The sequence below is a fragment of the Pseudophryne corroboree genome, chromosome 3 (genome assembly GCF_028390025.1).
Source record: "Pseudophryne corroboree isolate aPseCor3 chromosome 3, aPseCor3.hap2, whole genome shotgun sequence".
NCBI lineage: Eukaryota > Metazoa > Chordata > Amphibia > Anura > Myobatrachidae > Pseudophryne > Pseudophryne corroboree.
In genome coordinates this window covers 519,735,579-519,757,790 of record NC_086446.1, presented here as the reverse complement: position 1 = coordinate 519,757,790, position 22,212 = coordinate 519,735,579, and the positions used below count along the sequence as shown (strand labels likewise).

General features: G+C 46.9%; 1 protein-coding gene across 1 annotated transcript in view; it reads left to right on the top strand.

Annotated features, from left to right (window-relative positions):
- The window catches only part of AATK (apoptosis associated tyrosine kinase), a 299,299-nt gene that overhangs the window by 242,173 nt on the left and 34,914 nt on the right, over window positions 1–22,212 (top strand). Inside the window, 2 exon segments of the mRNA XM_063961095.1 lie at window positions 2,217–2,366; window positions 5,351–8,225. Coding sequence (XP_063817165.1) covers window positions 2,217–2,366; window positions 5,351–8,225 — 3,025 coding nt within the window.

Here is a 22,212-nt window from a genome sequence, read left to right as displayed (position 1 = left end):
TGTTGGATTTCCTGAAATCCCACTGGTTTGAGCCACTTAAGACCGTGGAGCTAAAGTATCTCACGTGGAAGGTGGTCATGCTATTGGCCTTAGCTTCGGCTAGGCGTGTGTCAGAATTGGCGGCTTTGTCATGTAAAAGCCCCTATCTGGTTTTCCATATGGACAGGGCAGAATTACGGACTCGTCCGCAATTTCTGCCGAAGGTGGTGGTGTCTTTTCATTTGAACCAACCTATTGTGGTGCCTGCGGCTACTCGTGACTTGGAGGATTCCAAGTTGCTTGATGTAGTCAGGGCTTTGAAGATCTATGTAGCCAGGACGGCTGGAGTCAGGAAGACTGACTCGCTGTTTATCCTGTATGCATCCAACAAGCTGGGTGCTCCTGCTTCAAAGCAAACCATTGCTCGCTGGATCTGTAGCACGATTCAGCAGGCTCATTCTGCGGCTGGATTGCCGCATCCAAAATCAGTGAAAGCCCATTCCACAAGGAATGTGGGCTCTTCTTGGGCGGCTGCCCGAGGGGTCTCGGCATTACAGCTTTGCCGAGCAGCTACTTGGTCGGGTTCAAACACATTTGCTAAGTTTTACAAGTTTGATACCCTGGCTGAGGAGGACCTTGTGTTTGCCCATTCGGTGCTGCAGAGTCATCCGCACTCTCCCGCCCGTTTGGGAGCTTTGGTATAATCCCCATGGTCCTTACGGAGTCCCCAGCATCCACTAGGACGTTAGAGAAAATAAGATTTTACTCACCGGTAAATCTATTTCTCGTAGTCCGTAGTGGATGCTGGGCGCCCGTCCCAAGTGCGGACTTTCTGCAATACGTGTATATAGTTATTGCTTAATAAAGGGTTCTGTTATGTTGGCATCCATTGTTTGATGCTCTGTTGTTCATACTGTTGACTGGGTAAGTTTATCACAAGTTATACAGTGTGATTGGTGTGGCTGGTATGAGTCTTACCCTGGATTCCAAAATCCTTTCCTTGTAATGTCAGCTCTTCCGGGCACAGTTTCCTTAACTGAGGTCTGGGGGAGGGGCGTAGAGGGAGGAGCCAGTGCACACCAGTAGTATTAAATCTTTCTTAGAGTGCCCAGTCTCCTGCGGAGCCCGTCTATTCCCCATGGTCCTTACGGAGTCCCCAGCATCCACTACGGACTACGTGAAATAGATTTACCGGTGAGTAAAATCTTATTTTCTTAGTATTTGGATATGGGATACTCAATCTATATTATGACTCCAAGAAGTATCAGTACGCTTCAGAGGAAAAATGACAAAAAGCACACAAACTATACAAAATATTTACACAGACATTTCTATGGGAATATCAATGTTTTATTTTCCACTTTGTGAGCAGGCACTGTGCAGTAAGTACTAAAGAATATAGAGACTGGGGAGCATTGCCTGAGTTCTAGTGGAACATATGCTGGGCTTTCAGTTATTGTACACTGGTATTATCTGACGGACACCCTGCATGAACAACAATTCATTAAGTCAATGAACACGTTAATACAAGGGGGATGTAGGGAGTTGCTTACAGTCTGAGCGCAAATAAGGATAGAATAGCTCTTGTATTATTAGTGCTATGCAAATGGAGGCTCCCGCATCAAACTGCAGAGAATCATTTTTTATTGTAGCACTTAGCTCTGTCAATTCACCAGTTGGAACCAATTACTTATATCACAGTTTGCACATTTAAGTGAATTACGGTTACATTTTAGGAAGCCATTCAAATGTTTACCCCCACGGCTACCGTGAGGAGGGGAAGGGCTATTCAATTGTTGCTCTGTTTAGACGCTCATCAGATGTGGGGTTGACATTTCTTCTCGAGCCTCCTGAGGTGCAAGAAATAATATGTGCCAAGTTCGTGGTTGAGGCGCCCTTACCAGAATTTTAGACTGTATTAACCACCATTCACGCCTATACCCTGTCTATTTGGGAGCATATAAAGCAACGGTTGCCCGATCAGAGCAACAACTGAATTGCTCTGATGGGTGCCCAAACCCCCCCCCCCCCCCCCCCATTTAATTCACCCCCTTAGACTGCAGTCTGCTTCATATGTAAATTAGTATAATGTGACTTTTTGAAGAAGTATTTAGTTGGGATCTTTTTCTCTGTCAACAGTGTTTGCTGAGAAGGTCACACTGTAATCTTGGTGGCAGCTCTTGTCACGGTCCCTGTCAATGACTAATATATAAAATGTCATCTTCTTTCCCATAAAGGTCCTTGGGAGTTACACTTTGGGAGCTGTTCGAGTTGGGACGGCAGCCGTATGACACATACTCTGACCGGCAGGTCCTCTGCTATGTTATTAAGGAGCAGCAGCTCAAACTACCTAAGCCGCAGCTCAAGCAACTGCTTTCAGACCGCTGGTAAGATGTCTAAAAACATCAGAGACCTAATATGCTCAATACACAGAGTCTGGTTCTGATTTGGAAGTAAAGCAAAAAAAAAGCAACTGTGTACCTGTGCAAAACTATGTTGTACTGCAGGTGGGACAGATGTAACGTGCAGGGAGATTTAGATTTGGGAGGGATTTGCCTAAACTGAAGTCTAAATTGCAGTGTGAAAATAAAGCTGTCTAACATTTGTGGGCTACATGTAAAAGCAGCCAGTATTTACCCCGTACAGAAAAAAATCTAAATGCATTTACTCCCCTTGCATGGCAACATGCTTTGTTCCAAACACAGTTACTTGCTTTTTTGCTTTAGTTCCAGATTAGAATCCGTCCCATATTCCTTCTTAATATCATGCACAAACGTCCATTTAATACAATAACATACTGCAATATAAATTCTTATGATATTATAGGGAAAAGGAGTGACTTTTGGCATCGCTGCCCTCCATCGATCCTCCTTTGAGAGCTTATAAGTGGATTCTCCCTACACTAGTAATTTCACTGTGATAGTTTGGATAAATACTGTACCATGTAGAAAAATGATGAAACTGTAGACTAGGCGGTTTCCTATACTGTAATACCCAGGGCATGTTCCTAGTTTGCCTATGTGGTAAGTACAGCCCTATCCTGTGTGTCTCAGCACTGACATGAAGGTAATAAAAATAGCAGTAATCTAGCACAGTGATTTATTTAATAATAAGAAGTAGCAGTCCTTCTCATGGGCTCCTCTGAAGATTAGTGCCAGAAGATGACACAGACATTGAAATGAATAAATTGTCACTGTCTGCTACACACACATCTGGGAGAGGATGCACACACACAACAAATGGATCATCATGGAAACTAGTAACCACCAGAGATGTTCTTGGCAGAAAAAACACCCAAGAAGCATGGATATGTCACTAGAGAAATGTACATCACGGACTATACACCATAGAAACATGGCAAAGGTCAGTCACCATGCCACAAATATAGCTGCAGCAAAAATCACACGCAGTGGAAAGTCCCAGCATTCCTACTCTGGTGAAGATGTGACATTGCAGTAGCAGTAAATGCAGAATGTTCAGGGCATAGTATTTTCTAATGTCCAGGGAGCATATCAACAGGCTTATATTGTCACTAGCTGGAAGGATATTCTGTCCAGACAGTCCATAATAGCATCCAATCAGATATTGGTCGCCTTGGATAAGCTTATTGGTGGTCAGAAGCAATTCTGGGCACATTTTGGTTGAAAATTACCAATTTGAAAGAAGTTCACCATATTTTATTTATTTATCACCATTTATTTATATAGCGCACAGAGAATATTTGGCCATTCACATCCTTCCCTGCCCCAGTGGAGCTTACAATCTATATTCCCTACCACGTGTACACACACACACATTCATGCTAGGGTTAATTTTGTTGGGATCCAATTAACCTACCAGTATATTTTTGGATTGTGGGTGGAAAACGGAGTACCCGGAGGAATCCCACGCAGGGCTATGGTAGAAATCAAACCCATGACCTCAGTGCTGTGAGGCAGTAATGCTAAGCATTACACCATCCATACTGCCCTAATGTGTTGGCTTCTCATACCTGGGAAATAACAACAAGGCAGGACATCTCAAGTCAGCAAGTATGTGCCATTTTTCCTTCTCATATAAAACAGTTGTAGGTTTGTTTGTTTTTGTGTGGTTTTTTTATTTTTTATTTTTTTTATTCCAATCTGACTTTAGTGAGAATAAGCATTACATTTATAATGTGGGTTGGGGAAAGATGGAAATGAGACCTTTCTTGTGTGGTTCATTCATATGCTGAGCAACAATTGCAGATGTAGTGTAAATAATAATAATAAAGTAAATGTAAAGCTTAACTTAATGGGTATATTCTGTTGCACTGCTTATTGCAATTAGTGCAATCACATTCATGCAAAAAAGATGTTTAGCCCAGTTCAGTCCCGCCGCCCTGTGTATTGAGGCTAGATATATGAAGACACATCTGTATCTCCTGAATATATGGGAACCCAATTTAAATTCCTCTATTTATTGTCTGCCATTTTTAAATTTTCGGCTTGGTCTGTTCATTTTTGCTTTGTCCTTATCAACCAGTCAGTACTTATATTGTCAGGGATATGTTTTCTTATTTTAATTATTTCTTCTCTTCACCTTTTACTTGCAGTCTCTCTGTTTGTTATTGTATTGGTGTTCTGTGCAGATGATAATGATCGGATAAAGTAATCAGTCCAGACACTCAAATTTTGGACTAGTTCAAATTAAATTTAATTTTAGTAGTTCAATAGTTATGGTACAATTGTGTATAGATTCCAGTTAGAATTTGAGATTTTCATTACGAATGATCATTTACGATTTTTATAAATACTATTTTACTATTTTACTTTGTTTTGTCTTTTTAATTGACCTGTGAACAGTGGTGTGCTCTAAGTTAATGAGTTACGTTTGTAGTAAAAAATGACTAAAATGTATCCAATTTAGCTCCAGCTTGTTCAAGTAGGTTTGCACGTGCGCTAAATAGACAGACCCTGCGCCAACCAACATTTCCACTTGTAAGCTGGCTCAGACATGGCCTAAACAGTTGGAACATGGGTTAATATATTCAGCTTCTTTAAATTTAGCAGGATTGCTTTATTTTCTGATTAATCTAAAAAGTGAAAAATTCCAGAGAAACTTTGAATTATAGATCCAGTTTCAGAAATTATATGCAGCTGGTTCCAGTGTCTCTATTCATCAGGCATTCTGGTCATTTTGGGGATGAGGAAATTAGTAAGAACAAGTTTCCGTGAGCTTCATTGTTGGTACTAGGATGGGGCAGAACAAAGGCCTAATTGGATGAATTACGTTTGCTGTTCAGTCTAATGTAATTTAAGTGTATTTAAGGGTCTGGTGAGGAAATAGAGGAGGCACAATACCAGTTTAATAAATTACCTTTACACTAAATAATTTTTGCATTATCTTGCAGGTATGAGGTGATGCAGTTCTGCTGGCTGCAGCCTGAGCAAAGACCCACAGTGGAGGAGGTGCATCTTCTACTTTCCTACCTAAGTGTCAAAGGAGCTGGCGAGCTGGAGGAGGAGTTTGAGAAGCGGTGGAACTCCATGAAACCAAGTGGGACGGATAGTGCAGGACATCATGAAACCGAACTCTCCTCTTACCCTCTACTGGAGCACTTCTCCTCAGATGGATTCCACACTGATGGTGATGATGTGTTAACTGTGACTCAGACTAGCCAGGGGCTCAACTTTGAGTATAAATGGGAGCGCGGGCGGCATGATCAATACCCACTGAGTCCAGGGTGCCAACCATACCAAGACATGTACTACACCACAAGCAATGGTGACAGGCTCAGTCTGGGTGTATCCCCATCTGGCTTTGAAAATAAAGATTGCAACCTTGAGTCTCGTCCGCTTGAGTTGGTGCCTGTCCTGAGTGCCCGTAGTCCCTCAGTGGCAGGAGACTACTACATCCGTATTGAGGAGCCTTTGGGCAGCAATCATCAGCAGGATTACAGCCCACAGCATGAAGAGCACAGTGTAAAAGAGGAAGAGAGACCTATGACAGAGAACCAAACAAGTGAGAATAGTCCATCTGTAAACCTTTCCATGGAGCCTCTGTTGGCACAAGCAGATTCTTCTGCAGAAGATGACTGTCTGCTAAGTGAGGACAAAAAACAAAGTAATTGCTCCTTTTATGAGGATGAGGCAGATGAAAAACAGGTTGTCTCTTTAAAAGAGGAAACTGATGGGCTGAGTGGCTTTGCCGATCCTCTTGGAGCATCACCATCTTTGATGCAGCTGTGCCAGGCCCAGTTAGGCACGGAAAAGACAACACTGCTAAATATATCAGAAAGTGAGGACAGTAGACGGGTCTGTACAGAACAAATGGGTTCTACTACTATGACATCTGAAGTAGAAAATGAGCACTTACTGTTTGGTGACATTCAACAAGATTTGTCAGTGAGGACCTCTCACCTTGCTGCGTTTTCCCCACATTGGGCATCAAACATCTCATCGAACAATAACATCTCCAATGAGCCTCTACAACACAGCTCTGGTGTCTGGTGCAACCGCCGCTCTGAAGACCCCCAGGATATGGAGATTGAACCGTATGGTCCTGAATCGTGGCAGGTCATGGACTCTGGGGAGGGAGACAATGTCAGCATTCTTCCTGCAAGAAGGGAAGATCTGTTTTGCAAAGCAGAGAAGCCTATGGTCGAAGGGTGTTCAGTCTTGTTGGAAACAAATTCAGATATCTTACTCAGCCATTGCTCCCCTTCTGCAGCAGAAGACGTACGGAGTGATCTGATTGTATCACACTCTGATCACATTCATCATCATTTGGAATCCCCAGATAGTACAGACACCAGTGGGGAAATGGATCCACTTGGTGCAAGTTTAGTAGGACATTGTGAAGTCCCAATTCAGTCACAACCTACAAACAACCTTCAAATCACAGAGGACATATCTGTTGTTTCACAAGGGGTTTCACTACAATCCTTATCACAGGATAACTGTAGTAGTTGTCTTTCACCCGATAAGGAGAGTGAAAGCCCTAACAAATTGTTTCCCAAAGACTTTTTCCAGATGCACAGTGACAGTGATGAAGACACAATGGAGTTGACTTCAGGGGTGTTTACAGACCTCTCTAGTGAGCGGAATGATGCAGTGCCATCCTTCAGATCATTGCAGATGCAAGTAGGAACTCCTGACTCCTTGGATTCTTTAGACATGCCATCCACGGCCAGTTCATGTGATGCATTTAGCCTTGGAACCTACACTCCATGTGTACAGCACAAAGCTCTGGACAGTGGATATGACACTGAAAACTATGAGTCTCCAGAATTTGTTTTGAAAGAACCACAAGATAATAGAGAGACTGAGGTTTATTACCAGCTGAATCAATCTCAGGAAAAAACGCTAGACCCTGGAGAAATGCCAATGTCCCGGTCAGTAAGTAGTGATTTGCAAAGTCTAGATGCCAAAAATCCCTACAGAGATTCTGCATACTTCTCAGACTATGACTATTTTAACCGTGAAGAAGAAGAGACTGACCAGAGAGATGAAAGAGAACAGAAAGAAGTTGAAAACTCCCAATGTGTAAAGCTGGAATTTGAGGCGACTGCTTCAGATTTATCTGAGAACTTAAATAGCGAGCAAGCTCATTCTGTCACAGATGCAGAGAAAGAAATACATGGATCTCTTTTGCATCAGCCTTCTTTGCCACCACCAAAAGAGATTTCTTTACTGCAGCCTCCTCTTATAGCAAGGGAAGAGTCAGTGGATGAAGGCTTAGGCCTTGAATGCCATAAAGAGTCTTCTGTTGAAAAACAACCCAATATATGTTCATCGATTGAGTCCGTCTCACACAGGACCTTCACCTTGTCCCCTGTCCAGTTGTGCCTGACCAAAGCTTCCACGGTTAAACAGGGTGCACCAGGTAGTATCACTTTAACCACTGGTCTGCAGGAAGAAGAAAACTCCTCCTGCAACAGAGAAGCACTAGGAGCTTCCCACCTACCAAAATGCCTCTCTCCTCCACTTATTCGGAAGGAGAGCAGATTGGGGGAGTCCCCAGAGGATGATGAGGATGAAGAGAGTGAGGACAGCGATGAATCTGATGAGGAGCTCCGTTGCTATAACATCCAGGAGCACAGTGAGGAGAGTGAGGAGGAACACAGTACTGTACCCATTGTCATTACGGATACCGGCAGCTCTGGTCATCTCAGAAGCCTTCTGAAGACGCCAAACTTCTTGCCTCAGACTGAAACAACTGATCTGGACAGAAAGAAAAAAGCGGTCTCTTTCTATAATGATGTCACTGTCTATTTATTTGACCAGGTATGTTTCCATAAGCAGACAAAGTAATCCATTTGTAAACATGCATCTGCTTTGAAAATCCTGCTTAGCTCTATTTAATAAGCTGGTGAAAATAATACAAGGGGGTTTATTTACTAATATTCGTGTTTGTGACGTTTTTAAGGGAGTTTGATCTCGAATTTTATCGGACGTAATTTACTGCAACTTTTTGAATCCATATGCTGTAATTTACTAAGCTGCCGAGTTTTCTAGTTTCGTATTTCCGATGTCGATGTGATTCGTATTGTCAGGCAGTGTTTTATGGGAGTGAGTAGTAAAACACTGCCTGACATAACGCAATGAATTCCGTCCGGATCTGTGAGATCCGTGCAGGGCTTCATTGTGTGCATTATGAGAAGTGATGAAAGAGTTAAAAATTAAAAAAAAAATTGCGTGAGGTCCCCCCTCCTATGCGTAACCAGCCTTGAGCTCTTTGAGCCAGTCCTGGTTGTAAAAATACAGGAAAAAAATTGTGTAGGGGTCCCCCATATTTAAACAACCAGCACTGGGCTCTGCGTCCGGTCCTGGTTCAAAAAATATGGGGGACAAAAGACGTAGGGGTCCCCCGCATTTTTAAAACCAGCACCGGGCTCCATTAACCAGAGAGATAATGCCACAGCCGGGGGATACTGTTATACTGGTCCCTGCAGCCGTGGCATTACCCCCCCAACTAGTCAACCCTGGCCGGGGTACCCTGGAGGAGTGGGGACCCCTTAAATCAAGCCCCCCCCTCCAGCCACCCAAGAGCCAGGGGTAAAGCCTGAGGCTGTCCGCCCCCCCCATCCGAGGGCAGTGGATGGGAGAATGATAGCCATAGTGTAAAATTAAAGAATATTGTGTTTTTATGTTGAAGAACTACAAGTCCCAGCAAGCCTCCCCCGCAAGCTGGTACTTGGAGTACCACAAGTACCAGCAAGCAGAAAAATAATGGGCCCGCTGGTACCTGTAGTTCTACTACAAAAAAAATACCCAAAAAAATACACAAGACACACACCGTGATAGTATAACTTTAATTTACATAAATACACACATACATACTTACCTATGTTGACACGGAGCCCCTCGGTCCTCTTCTCCAGTAGAATCCACGGGGTACCTGTAAATTAAAAATATATACTTACAAACAATCCTGTGTAGATCGGTCCTCTTCTTTATCTTTGTAATCCACGTACTTGTTAAAATAATAAAACGAACAACCCGAACCACATACTGAAAGGGGTCCCATGTTTGCACATGGAACCTCTTTCCCCGACTGGCGGGACCCCCCGTGACTCCTGTCAATGAAGGTTCCGCCAGCCAATCAGGGAGCGCCACGTCATGGCACTCTCCTGATTGGCTGTGCGCTCCTTGATTTAAGGGGTCCCCACTCCTCCAGGGTACCCTGGCCAGGGGTGACTAGTTGGGGGGGTAATGCTACGGCCGCAGGGACCAGTATAACAGTGTCCCCCGGCTGTGGCATTATCTCTCTGGCTAGTGGAGCCCGGTGCTGGTTTTAAAAATACGGGGGACCCCCTACGTCTTTTGTCCCCCATATTTTTTGAACCAGGACCGGACGCAGAGCCCGGTGCTGGTTGTTTAAATATGGGGGACCCCTACACAATTTTTTCCCTGTATTTTCTTTTTCATCCACTAGGGGTCACTGGAGTACTCTTGGGATATGGACGGTTTCCGTAGGAACAAGGCACTGAATATTCAAATTTAGAACTCTCCTCCCCTCCATATCCCAGAGTACCTCAGTGTTTTTTCTGTGCTTCTCGTAGCAACAGGGCTTGTGTGGAGCTTAAACCACACTACTTTGAATATTTTTATTTTGAATTTTTTTTTTTCTGCCTTTTACCTTTTTCCACTAACAGCACATCCCTTCCCAGTTTCTGTAAAAACTTGGGTCCGGGATAGTGCCGCTGCACGGAGCAGCGCATGGCGTGTCGGTCCTCACAAAGAGCACCCTCACAGCCACACGCAGCACATTCCCTGACTGCTGCTACAGCTGGACGGAGCTTACAGATAGAAGTCCCGTCACAGCCTTCGCCTCTGGAGTCAGGTATGCTGGGGGTACGGGGCGGTCAGCGCACGCTGCCGCCCCGCTGTGTGGGGACACTGTTCACTGAAGACGGACGCCGCTCGCACTGCACCCGCAACGCCTCCCCTGACAGGCCGCCCGGCAACCGCTCCGGACCGCGCCGCCTCCACCGCTGAGCCTCGCCGGCCGCCGCTCACACCCGCCGACCGCCGCGCTCACCCGCTACAGGACGCTCCATTACAGCGCTCCCCGGCTCCCTGCAGGTACCCACGCCCCGGCATTCCCGCTCAGACAGCGGTACACGAGGGGGGACAGGACATTAGCGGAGGGCTGCATACGGGGGGAAATAGGCTGTTAAGCCTATATTACAGGGTTGGCTGCATGTTACATATACCCTGCACTGTAAGGCATGGCAGCCATTTTAATCTTGCTTCCTGTCTTCCTGTTGTGATTCCAGATCCTGTACTGCATCTCTACTCCACCGAAGGCACAGGGGTGTTGGTGGGAATTTGGGATCAGTTTCATATCGTACTGGCACGTGCACTACACCTTGCCAGATATATATATATATATATATATATATATATATATATATATAGAGACACCTTGTCTGTCGGCATAATGAGTAAGGCACCAGCAAAACCTAAAAACCACTGCCTTGTCTGTCAGAGTGTGTTACCGGATGGATCTACCACATGCACAGTATGTTTTGTGGATTCCGCTACAAATACGATTACGGCTCCGCTGTCCAAACCGGTTTCATTCCCGGACCCTCCATGGGCTATGCTAGCAGATGTCATGGCTGGATTGCAATCTGAATTGGCCGCCGCTCGACAGGAGCGGGAAGCGGCAAGATCTGAGTCTAGGGTGAGACCGCTAGGACTGCCGGAGGGGTCTCAGCCTTGCCAAAAGTCCAAGTCCATTGTGGATAGTAGGGATAAATTTCATTTGTCTTATGATTTACCAGTTTCGGCTATGTTACAGTCTGACGACTCTATGCCAGACCTCACTGCGCAAGATGACGGTTAGGAGGGCGAAGTAGACCAGCAGTCAGATAGTGAAGATTTTGACAGCCCAGGCATTGATAATCTCATCAGAACGGTGCGTCAGTCTCTGAAGTTTATAGAATCTGAGGAGCCTCTGACGAATGATGAAGTCGTCTTTGCTAAATGACAGAGGACTCCGATGTGTTATCCGGTTTCGGAATCTCTTAATAAGATGTTACTGGAAACACGAAAGAATCCGGATAAACGGTTTTCTATTCCTCGCAGGTTTAAGTCTAGTTACCCGTTTCCGGAGTCTGTGACAGCTACATGGGAGAATCCGCCATTGGTGGATTCGTCTGTGTCTAAACTTACTAAGAAATTAACCATACCAGTACCGACGGCTACTACGCTTAAAGACCCTTCAGACCGTAAAATTGAAGCTATGCTAAAATCCATGTATATAGCAGCAGGGGTGTTGCTTAGACCTGGGTTGGTTGGCATTTGGGTAACTAAGGCGCTCATGGTATGGATAACAGAACTCAAATCTGCCCTACATGACGATCACCTTATACTTCTCGCTGATCAAATCTGGGAAGCTGCTGATTATCTATGTACAGCTTCTACTGACGTCTGTCAGCTCACTACTCGCCTTTCCTCGTCGCTAGTTACAGCACGACGAGCACTCTGGCTGCGCTCTTGGCAAGCGGAGGCGGAGGTCAAAAGAGGTATAGAGGCGTTACCTTACGGTGGCGAGAAGTTGTTTGGTCCTGAATTGGACAAATGGATTGCTGAGGCCACGGGTGGTAAGTCTGTTTTCTTACCATTGCCTCCAACGGCGCCTAGACGGAAATACTCGGGGCCGGCGTTCAAATCCTTTCGGCCTCAGCCCTTTCGAGGCCGTGGTAGAGGACCAGCCACGGCCGGTAGATGAGGTCGAGGGCGTGGTTTCCACCAAACCAACGCCAGTCGTCAAGACGCTAAGGTCACCGACAAACCAGTGGCATGACGGACTCCCAGCCCATCTTGGATCTCCAATTGTGGGAGCACGCCTTCAGACATTCCATTTGGCGTGGTTTCAGACGTCCACAGATGGGTGGATCCGCAATTTAGTGCTAAAAGGTTACAAAATAGAATTCGACTGTCTCCCGCCACTGCGGTTTTTCAAGACAGGACTGCCTGTGTCGGACGACAAAAGGGCGGTTCTGCAAATTGCCATTCAATCTCTGTTGGAGTCAGCAGTTTTGATTCCGGACCCTGTACACCAACAAGGGCAGGGTTATTATTCCAGTCTGTTTGTGGTACCAAAGCCGGATGGCTCGGTCAGGCCAATATTGAACTTAAAGGGCCTCAATCAGTACGTCACTTACTACAGATTCAAGATGGAATCTCTGCGGTCAGTAATTGCAGGTTTAGAGCCACAGGAATTCATGATTGCGCTGGATCTCAAAGATGCGTATTTACACATTCCGATTTGGCCACCTCATCAGAGGTTCTTGCGGTTTGCAATCCGGCAGAACCATTACCAGTTTCAGGCTCTACCGTTTGGCCTCTCGTCAGCGCCTCGGGTATTCACCAAAGTGATGTCTGTGATGATAGCTCATCTCAGATCCCTGGGAGTGATCATAGTTCCGTACTTGGACGATCTGCTCATCAAAGCTCCGTCTCAACAGATGCTCCTCCAACATGCGTTGCTAACGTACGATGTCCTAGTTCAGCACGGTTGGATTGTCAACTTCAAGAAATCACATCTGATTCCGTCTCAATGACTGCAATTCCTAGGTATGATTCTCGATACGGTAAATCAAAGAATTTACCTACCAGAACGGAAAGTGCAGATCATTCGTCATCTGGTTCGATTGGTGCTCAAGCCACGCACAGTCTCGGTACATCTGTGCATTCGCCTCTTAGGCACAATGGTGGCGGCTTTCGAAGCGCTTCAGTTCGGGAGGCTTCACTCACGTCCTTTTCAACTGGATGTGCTCGCACAGTGGTCGGGCTCGCATCTGCAGATTCACCACAGAGTGAGGTTGTCGCCACGGGCCAGGGTATCTCTACTCTGGTGGCTCAATGTACACAATCTGACCGCAGGGAAACGGTTCGGCGCCTGGAATTGGATAATTCTAACGACGGACGCGAGTCTCAGAGGTTGGGGAGCTGTAGTTCGAAATTGTCAGCTCCAGGGTCTCTGGGCGGATCACGAAAGATTGCTGTCTATAAATGTCCTGGAACTCCGGGCAATTTACAATGCGCTACGACAAGCAGTGCACATTCTTCGGTCTCAGCCTGTCCAGGTGCAGTCGGACAATGCGACGGCGGTCGCATACATCAACAAACAAGGAGGAACGAGAAGCCGCATGGCAATGCGAGAAGTAGCTCGAATCGTCAATTGGGCCGAGCGTCACCAAGTGATGTTGTCGGCAGTGTTCATTCCGGGAGTGGACAACTGGGAGGCGGATTATCTCAGCCGTCGGGATTTCCATCCAGGAGAATGGGCATTACATCCAGAAGTGTTTCACATGTTGGCCCAGAGGTGGGGTTACCCTCAAGTGGACCTGATGGCATCTCGCCACAATCATCAAACGCCCCAGTATGTGTCCAGAACGCGAGATCCAAAGGCTGTGGCGGTGGATGCTCTCACCGTCGCATGGCCGTACAGCCTCGTGTACCTGTTTCCACCGTTTCCGCTGCTCCCTCTGTTGCTAAAACGGATCAAAAGAGAGGCCGTCACAGTCATACTAGTGGCGCCTCATTGGCCTCGGAGAGCTTGGTTCTCGGATCTCCGAGGACTACTCGCAGACGAGCCTTGGCCGCTCCCACTTCGTCCGGACCTGTTACAACAGGGTCCATTCCTTTACCCCGATTTAGCGCGGCTGCGTTTGACGGGGTTGCTGTTGAGACCGCCCTCTTAAGGAGAGAGGGCATTCCAGAATCGGTTATACCAACCATGTTACGTGCTAGGAAGCCAGTTACGGCAGCTCATTATTATAGAATCTGGCGTGCCTATATAGGTTGGTGTGAGGATCTGAAGTTTCCGACGTCATCTTTTAAGTTATCCCGTCTTTTGTTATTTCTACAGACGGGGCTGGATGGAGGACTGCGTTTATCTACACTAAAGGTGCAGGTATCTGCTTTGTCAATTTACTTTCAAAGACGATTGGCTCTATTGCCGTCTGTACACACTTTTCTGCAAGGTGTCCTCAGAGTACAGCCTCCATTCATTCCACCTACAGCGCCATGGGACTTGAATCTGGTTTTAGATTTCTTACAGTCTTCATATTTTGAACCCTTACACCAAGTGGATATTAAGTTTCTCACTTGGAAAACAATTTTCCTACTAGCCTTGGCTTCGGCAAGGCGTGTTTCCGATTTGGGTGCCTTGTCATGCAAGCCACCGTATTTGGTGTTTCATGATGACAGAGCGGAACTTCGGACGAATCCCGCTTTCCTACCAAAGGTAGTGTCATCCTTTCACATCAATCAACCAATAGTAGTTCCTGTGTTGACAGGAAATTCTGGAACCTTGGATGTGGTACGCGCTTTACGCGTTTATGTGTCCCGAACATCTACAGTTCGTAAGACGGATACGTTGTTTGTTCTGTATGATGCTGCCAAGATGGGTTGGCCAGCTTCTAAGCAGACCTTATCCAGATGGATTAAACTGACCATACGTCAGGCTTACCTTCATGCTCGGTTACAGCCGCCTACATCAGTAACAGCTCATTCCACACGTTCTGTGGGAACTTCATGGGCAGCTGGTCGTGGGGCTTCTACGACGCAGCTTTGCCGTGCGGCTACCTGGTCATCAGTGCACACGTTTGTGCGCTTTTACAAGTTTGATACGTTTGCGGCATCAGCTTCTAGCTTTGGCCGCCTAGTGTTACAGGTGCCAAACTGCTCTCCCGCCCACGGGGGAAGCTTTGGTACGTCCCAAGAGTACTCCAGTGACCCCTAGTGGATGAAAAAGAAAATAGGATTTTGGTACTTACCAGGTAAATCCTTTTCTTTGAATCCATAGGGGGCACTGGACGCCCACCCAGAGCAGTTTTACCTGGTTTGCGGTAAGTTCAGGGAATCTTATGGTAACACATTCTCACCGACTGGTTCAAGTTTCAAGTTCTATCGGTTATTGTGCCAACTGTTTAGTTGTCAGTCACGTTATGTGTCAACTTTATTGTTGTCCGTTTTTGTTATATGTAATTCTCCATTGTCAACCTCTCTATCGCTCCTGTTCGGCTCAGTAAAAAACACTGAGGTACTCTGGGATATGGAGGGGAGGAGAGTTCTAAATTTGAATATTCAGTGCCTTGTTCCTACGGAAACCGTCCATATCCCAAGAGTACTCCAGTGCCCCCTATGGATTCAAAGAAAAGGATTTACCTGGTAAGTACCAAAATCCTATTTTTACAACCAGGACCGACTCAAAGAGCCCAAAGCTGGTTACGCATAGGAGGGGGGGACCCCCACGCAATATTTTTTTTTACATTTGTCACCTAAACAGACCCTTTCCCACAGATAACCATGCACGGATCTCACTGATCCGTGCATGACTATACCAACACGCCAGGAAAAAGCAGGTCTATTTTTTTTTTGCTGTTTTTTTTTTTTAACGAATCGCAAAAAAATACAACCGTAATTAACCATTCAGAGACAAACACCCAAATACGAATGAATAGTAAATTCCCGTGTTGTATGAACAAACAGCCCCATTTGACCGATGGTCTATTCATTCGTATTTCTGATCTCTGCCATGAAAACCATTACGAATAGCCCCAACACTGCCGAGATTTGTGCTTAGTAAATTCTCGTGTTGCCACTTAGAAAAAAATAACAAAATCGGGACTTTAGTAAATAAACCCCAAGGTGTGTTATACATGGGGAGGAACTGAACTTGTGTATTAGCTTATATTCAGGAGTGTTTGTGTATTTGATATTTTTCTTACGTTCTTGAGGATACTGGGGTTCCATTTAGTACCATGGGGTATAGACTGGTACACTAGGAGCCATGGGCACTTTAAGAATTTGATAGTGTGGGCTGGCTCCTCCCTCTATACCCCTCCCACCAGACTCAGTTTAGAAAATGTGCCCGGAGGATCCGGTCACTTATGGAAGCTCCTGAAGAGTTTTCTGCATTTATTTTATATGTTTGTTATTTTCAGGCAGGACTGGTGGACACCAGCCTGTCTGCTTCGTGGGACTTTGAGGAGGTAACGGCCCAAACTCTTGAAGGGTTAATGGTCCCGTTCCCCGCTGACAGGACACTGAGCTCCTGAGGGAACTATTCGCAAGGCCCACCACGGCGAGCGTACACTCCCGCAGCATGCCGCCACTCCTAATAGAGCCAGAAGAATGAAGAGTGGTGAGTACTAAGCCGGCGTTCCGACTAGCGGGTCGCCGGCCATTAAGGCAGCATGAGGGTACGGAGACGCACGGCTTCTAATCGGGGTGGAATGCGTCTCCAGACACAGTACACAGCTGCGTCTCAGTACACTGTACACAGTACCCACACTGGCAAAAACAGTCTTAAAAAATGTTTTTCTCCATTTTAAGCAACATTACCTCAGCCAGTGTTAAAAAAGCTGGACGACCGTGCGCCATTGAAGGGATGGGGCTTCACTATGAGAGGATCCAGCAACTCACCAGAGCCATTTTCCCTCTGCAGTGGACACAGACGCTGGCTGACAGGGACGTGCAGCTCCTCCAGTGTGACTCCAGATTACCTCAGTGGTACCAGGGGGTCATAGTAGGGTGGGGGAGCGATTATTATTGTAATAAGTCCCCTATCAGGGTACTTAGTCTGCGACCCGGCTAAGCTTGGCATTAGCGATAGGGTGCGGTGGGGGCTGGCTCCAAATAACTCTGTCTCCCTGAAGGGCTCTTTGTGGGTAACTTGTGCTTAACCTTTTCCTGTGTGTGTGTGTGGTCACATTTACATTATTTCAGGCAAATAGTGTGTTTCTTGTACAGCGGAGTGTTCCTCTTCACCAGGGGGCTCACTACTGGGTACTCAGGGCAGTGCACCTTTCCAGAATAGCGGGGCTGAACCGGAATGGGTTAATTCCATTAAGAGAATGATCTCAAATATTTCTACAAAACTATCCCGCAATGAGAAAGAGAGGCAATACTTAAGACAGACTGTGGATGAGTTTATGAGTAGAGACTCAGTCCACAAACCAGCGTCTAAATTCACAAGAGGCAAGTATAACTTTACAGCAGGCCATCCAAAAACTGATACAGACTCAAGTCATTGATCCAGTTCCATCTCATCTACACAACAAGGGGTACTATTCCAACTTGTTTGTAGCACCGAAACCGGACGGTTCGGTACGACCAATTCTGAATCTCAAGTCCTTGAACCCATTCTTAAGAGTGTTCCAAGTTCAAGATGGAGTCTCTGAGAGCAGTGATCTCAGGTCTGGAGGAGGGGGAATTCCTAGTATCTCTGGTTATCAAGGATGCGTACCTTCACTTTCCGATCTGGCTGCCTCATCAGGCTTATCTACGGTTTGCACTGCAGGACTGTCACTACAAGTTCCAGGCCCTGCCATTTGGTCTCTCCACGGCGCCAAGGGTGTTCACCAAGCTGATGGCAGAGATGATGTTTATACTCCGCAAGCAGGGAGTGAACATTATTCCGTACCTGGACGATCTTCTGATAAAGGCGCCGTGCAGGGAGAGGTTGCTGGACAGCATTGGCCTCTCAACCAAACTTCTCCAGGATCACGGGTGGGTTCTGAACCTTCCGAAATCTCACCTAGAGCCAACACGGAGGCTCCCATTCTTGGGAATGATACTGGACACGGAGCCTCAGAAAGTGTTCCTTCCGTTGGAAATGGCATTGGAAAATCAGGCGATGGTTCGGGATGTCCTGAAGCCAACCCGGATATGCATTCGCCTACTGGGGAAAATGGTGGCCTCTTACAAGGCGCTTCATTACGGAAGGTTTCATGCATGACCCTTCCAGTTCGATCTGTTGGACAAATGGTCCGGATCGCATCTTCACATGCACCAGAGGATTCGTCTGTCGCCAAAAGCCAGGATCTCCCTTCTGTGGTGGCTACATACCTCTCGCCTAGTCGAGGGTCGGAGGTTTCGAATTCAGGACTGGATCTGTTAACTACGGACGCAAGCCTCCGAGGTTGGGGAGCAGTCACCCAGGGGGTGCAGTTTTAAGGAAGATGGTCAAGTCAGGAAGTCATCCTTCCAATCAACATTCTGGAACTCAGGGCCATATACAATGCCCTTCTGCAGGCCTCTTATCTTCTTCAGGATCAGGCCATTCAAGTCCTGTCAGACAATGTGACGGCAGTGACGTACATAAATGGACAGGGCGGAACGAAAAGCAGAGCAGCAATGTCAGAGGTGTCAAGAATTCTCCTCTGGGCAAAAAAAAATGCTGTGGCATTGTCAGTCTTCATTTCGGAAGTAGACAACTGGGGAGCAGACTTCCTCAGCAGACACGACCTGCACCCGGGGGAATGGGGCCTTCACCCGGAAGTGTTCAGGTGCTTGGCACATCGGTGGGGATATCCACAAATCGACTTGATGGCCTCTCGTTTCAACAAGAAGCTCAAGCGGTATTGTTCCAGGTCGAGAGACCCACAGGCAGTAGCGGTAGACGCTCTGACTCCATGGGTCTATCAGATGGTATACGTGTTTCCTTCACTTCCTCTGATCCCAAGAATTATCAAAAGAATAAAAAGGGAAAAGGTTCAAGCAATACTCATTGTGCCAGACTAGCCAAGAAGGGCCTGGTACGCGGATCTTCTGAAGATGCTCCTCAAGGGTCTGTGGCCTCTACCTCTTTGCGAGGATCTTCTGCAACAGGGCCCGTTTGTCTATCAGGACTTATCGCGGCTACGTTTGACGGCATGGAAGTTGAACGGCTGATTCTAGCCAGAAGAGGGAACCCTAATAAAGTTATCCCGACTATGTTCCAAGCCAGGAAGGGGGTAACTTCTAAACATTACCACCGTATTTGGAAGAAATATGTTTCTTGGTGTGAGAGCAGAACTTATTCTCCGGTGGATTGTCCATTTTCTTTCAAAAACAATTGTCTTTTCTCCCTGAGATTCAGACATTTTTGAAAGGTGTTCTGCACATCCAACCTCCCTTTGTGCCTCCCACAGCACCTTGGGATCTCAATTTGGTGCTGCAGTTCCTCCAATCGGACTGGTTTGAACCATTACAGGAGGTGGGTGTAAAATATCTTAAGTGGAAGACTATCACACTGTTGGTCTTGGCTTCAGCAAGACGTGTGTAGGAGCTGGGGGCTTTGTTTCACAAGAGCCCCTATTTCTCTAACGTCCTAGTGGATGCTGGGGACTCCGTAAGGACCATGGGGAATAGACGGGCTCCGCAGGAGACTTGGGCACTTTAAGAAAGAATTTATATTCTGGTGTGCTCTGGCTCCTCCCTCTATGTCCCTCCTCCAGACCTCAGTTTGAATCTGTGCCCGGACGAGCTGGGTGCTGTTCAGTGAGCTCTCCTGAGCTTGCTGTAAGAAAGTATTTTGTTAGGTTTTTTATTTTCAGGGAGCTCTGCTGGCAACAGACTCCCTGCATCGTGGGACAGAGGGGAGAGAAGCAGCCCTACTCTCTGAAGATAGGTCCTGCTTCTTAGGCTACTGGACATCATTAGCTCCAGAGGGATCGTACACAGGATCTCACCCTCGTCGTCCGATCCCAGAGCCGCGCCGCCGTCCCCCTCGCAGAGCCGGAAGACAGAAGCCGGGTGAGCATAAGAAGCAAAGAAGACTTCGAAATCGGCGGCAGAAGACTCCAGTCTTCACTGAGGTAGCACACAGCACTGCAGCTGTGCGCCATTCTCCCACACACACCTCAGATACTCCGGTCACTGTAAGGGTGCAGGGCGCAGGGGGGGGCGCCCTGGGCAGCAATTGGGACCTCTTTGGCAAAAGTTTAGCATATATACAGTTGGGCACTGTATATATGTATGAGCCCCCGCCAAAAATTGTACATTGAAGCGGGACAGAAGCCCGCCGCTGAGGGGGCGGGGCTTCTTCCTCAGCACTCACCAGCGCCATTTTTTCTCCACAGCTCCGCTGAGAGGAAGCTCCCCAGGCTCTCCCCTGCAGATACACTGTAGAAGAGGGTGAAAAGAGAGGGGGGGGGGGGCACATAATTAGGTGCAAAAATCAATATAAACAGCGGCTACTGGGTTAACATTGTTACTGTGTTATTCCTGGGTTATATAGCGCTGGGGTGTGTGCTGGCATACACTCTCTCTGTCTCTCCAAAGGGCATAGTGGGGGAACTGTCTTCAAAAAGAGCATTCCCTGTGTGTGTGTGGTGTGTCGGTACGCTTGTGTCGACATGTTTGACGAGGAAGGCTATGTGGAAACAGAGCGGGAGCAAATGAATGTGGTGTCTCCGCCGACGGCGCCGACACCTGATTGGATGGATATGTGGAAGGTTTTAAATGATAATGTTAATTCCTTGCATAAAAGGTTGGATAAAGCTGAAGCCTTAGGACAGTCAGGGTCTTAGCCCGTGCCTGATCCTATGTCGCAGAGGCCGGCAGGGTCTCAGAAGCGCCCACTATCCCAAATTGTTGACACAGATACCGACATGGATTCTGACTCCAGTGTCGATTACGATGATGCAAAGTTACAGCCTAAATTGGCTAAATCCATCCGTTATATGATTATAGCAATTAAGGATGTGTTGCACATCACAGAGGAAACCCCAGTCCCTGACAAGAGGGTTCATATGTATGGGGAAAAAAGGCAGGTGGTGACCTTTCCCCCTTGACACGAGCTAAATGAGTTATGTGAAAAGGCTTGGGAATCTCCAGATAAAAAACTGCAGATTTCCAAACGGATGCTTATGGCGTATCCTTTCCCGCCAAGGGACAGGTTACGCTGGGAATCCTCCCCTAGGGTGGACAAAGCTTTAACACGCTTATCCAAGAGGGTAGCCCTGCCGTCACAGGATTCGGCTACCCTAAAAGATGCTGCGGATAGAAAGCAAGAGGGTACCCTGAAGTCCATTTATACACATTCAGGTACCTTACTGAGGCCAGCGATCGCGTCGGCCTGGGTGTGTAGTGCTGTAGCAGCATGGACGGACACCCTGTCTGAGGAACTTGATACCTTAGACAAGGATACTATATTAATGACCCTGGGGCATATAAAAGACGCTGTCCTATATATGAGAGATGCTCAAAGAGACATTAGTCTACTGGGTTCTAGAATAAATGCTATGTCGATTTCTCCCAGAAGGGTCCTGTGGACTCGGCAATGGACAGGTGATGCCGACTCAAAAAGGCACATGGAGGTTTTACCTTACAAGGGTGAGGAATTGTTTGGGGAGGGTCTCTCGGACCTGGTCTCCACAGCTACTGCTGGAAAGTCAAATTTTTTGCCGTATGTTCCCTCACAACCTAAGAAAGCACCGTATTACCAAAGCAGGCCTTTCGATCACAGAAAAGCAAGAAAGTCCGAGGTGCGTCCTTTCTTGGCAGGGGCAGAGGAAAGAAGCTGCACAACACAGCTAGTTCCCAGGAACAGAAGTCCTCCCCGGCTTCCACTAAATCCACCGCATGACGCTGGGGCTCCACAGGCGGAGCTAGGCCCGGTGGGGGCGCATCTCCGAAATTTCAGCCACAAGTGTGTTCACTCCCAGTTGGATCCCTGGGCAATAGATATTGTGTCTCAGGGATACAAGCTGGAATTCGAAGAGATGCCCCCTCACCGATACCTCAAATCGGCCCTGCCAGCTTCCCCCCTCAAGAGGGAAATAGTGTTAACTGCAATTCACAAATTGTATCTTCAACAGGTGGTGGTCAAGGTTCCCCTCCTTCAACAAGGAAGGAGTTATTATTCGACCATGTTTGTAGTACCGAAACCGGACGGTTCGGTCAGACCCATATTGAATTTAAAATCCCTGAACATATATCTGAAACGGTTGATAAAGCTAAATATTTACCTTTTAACATAAGCTAT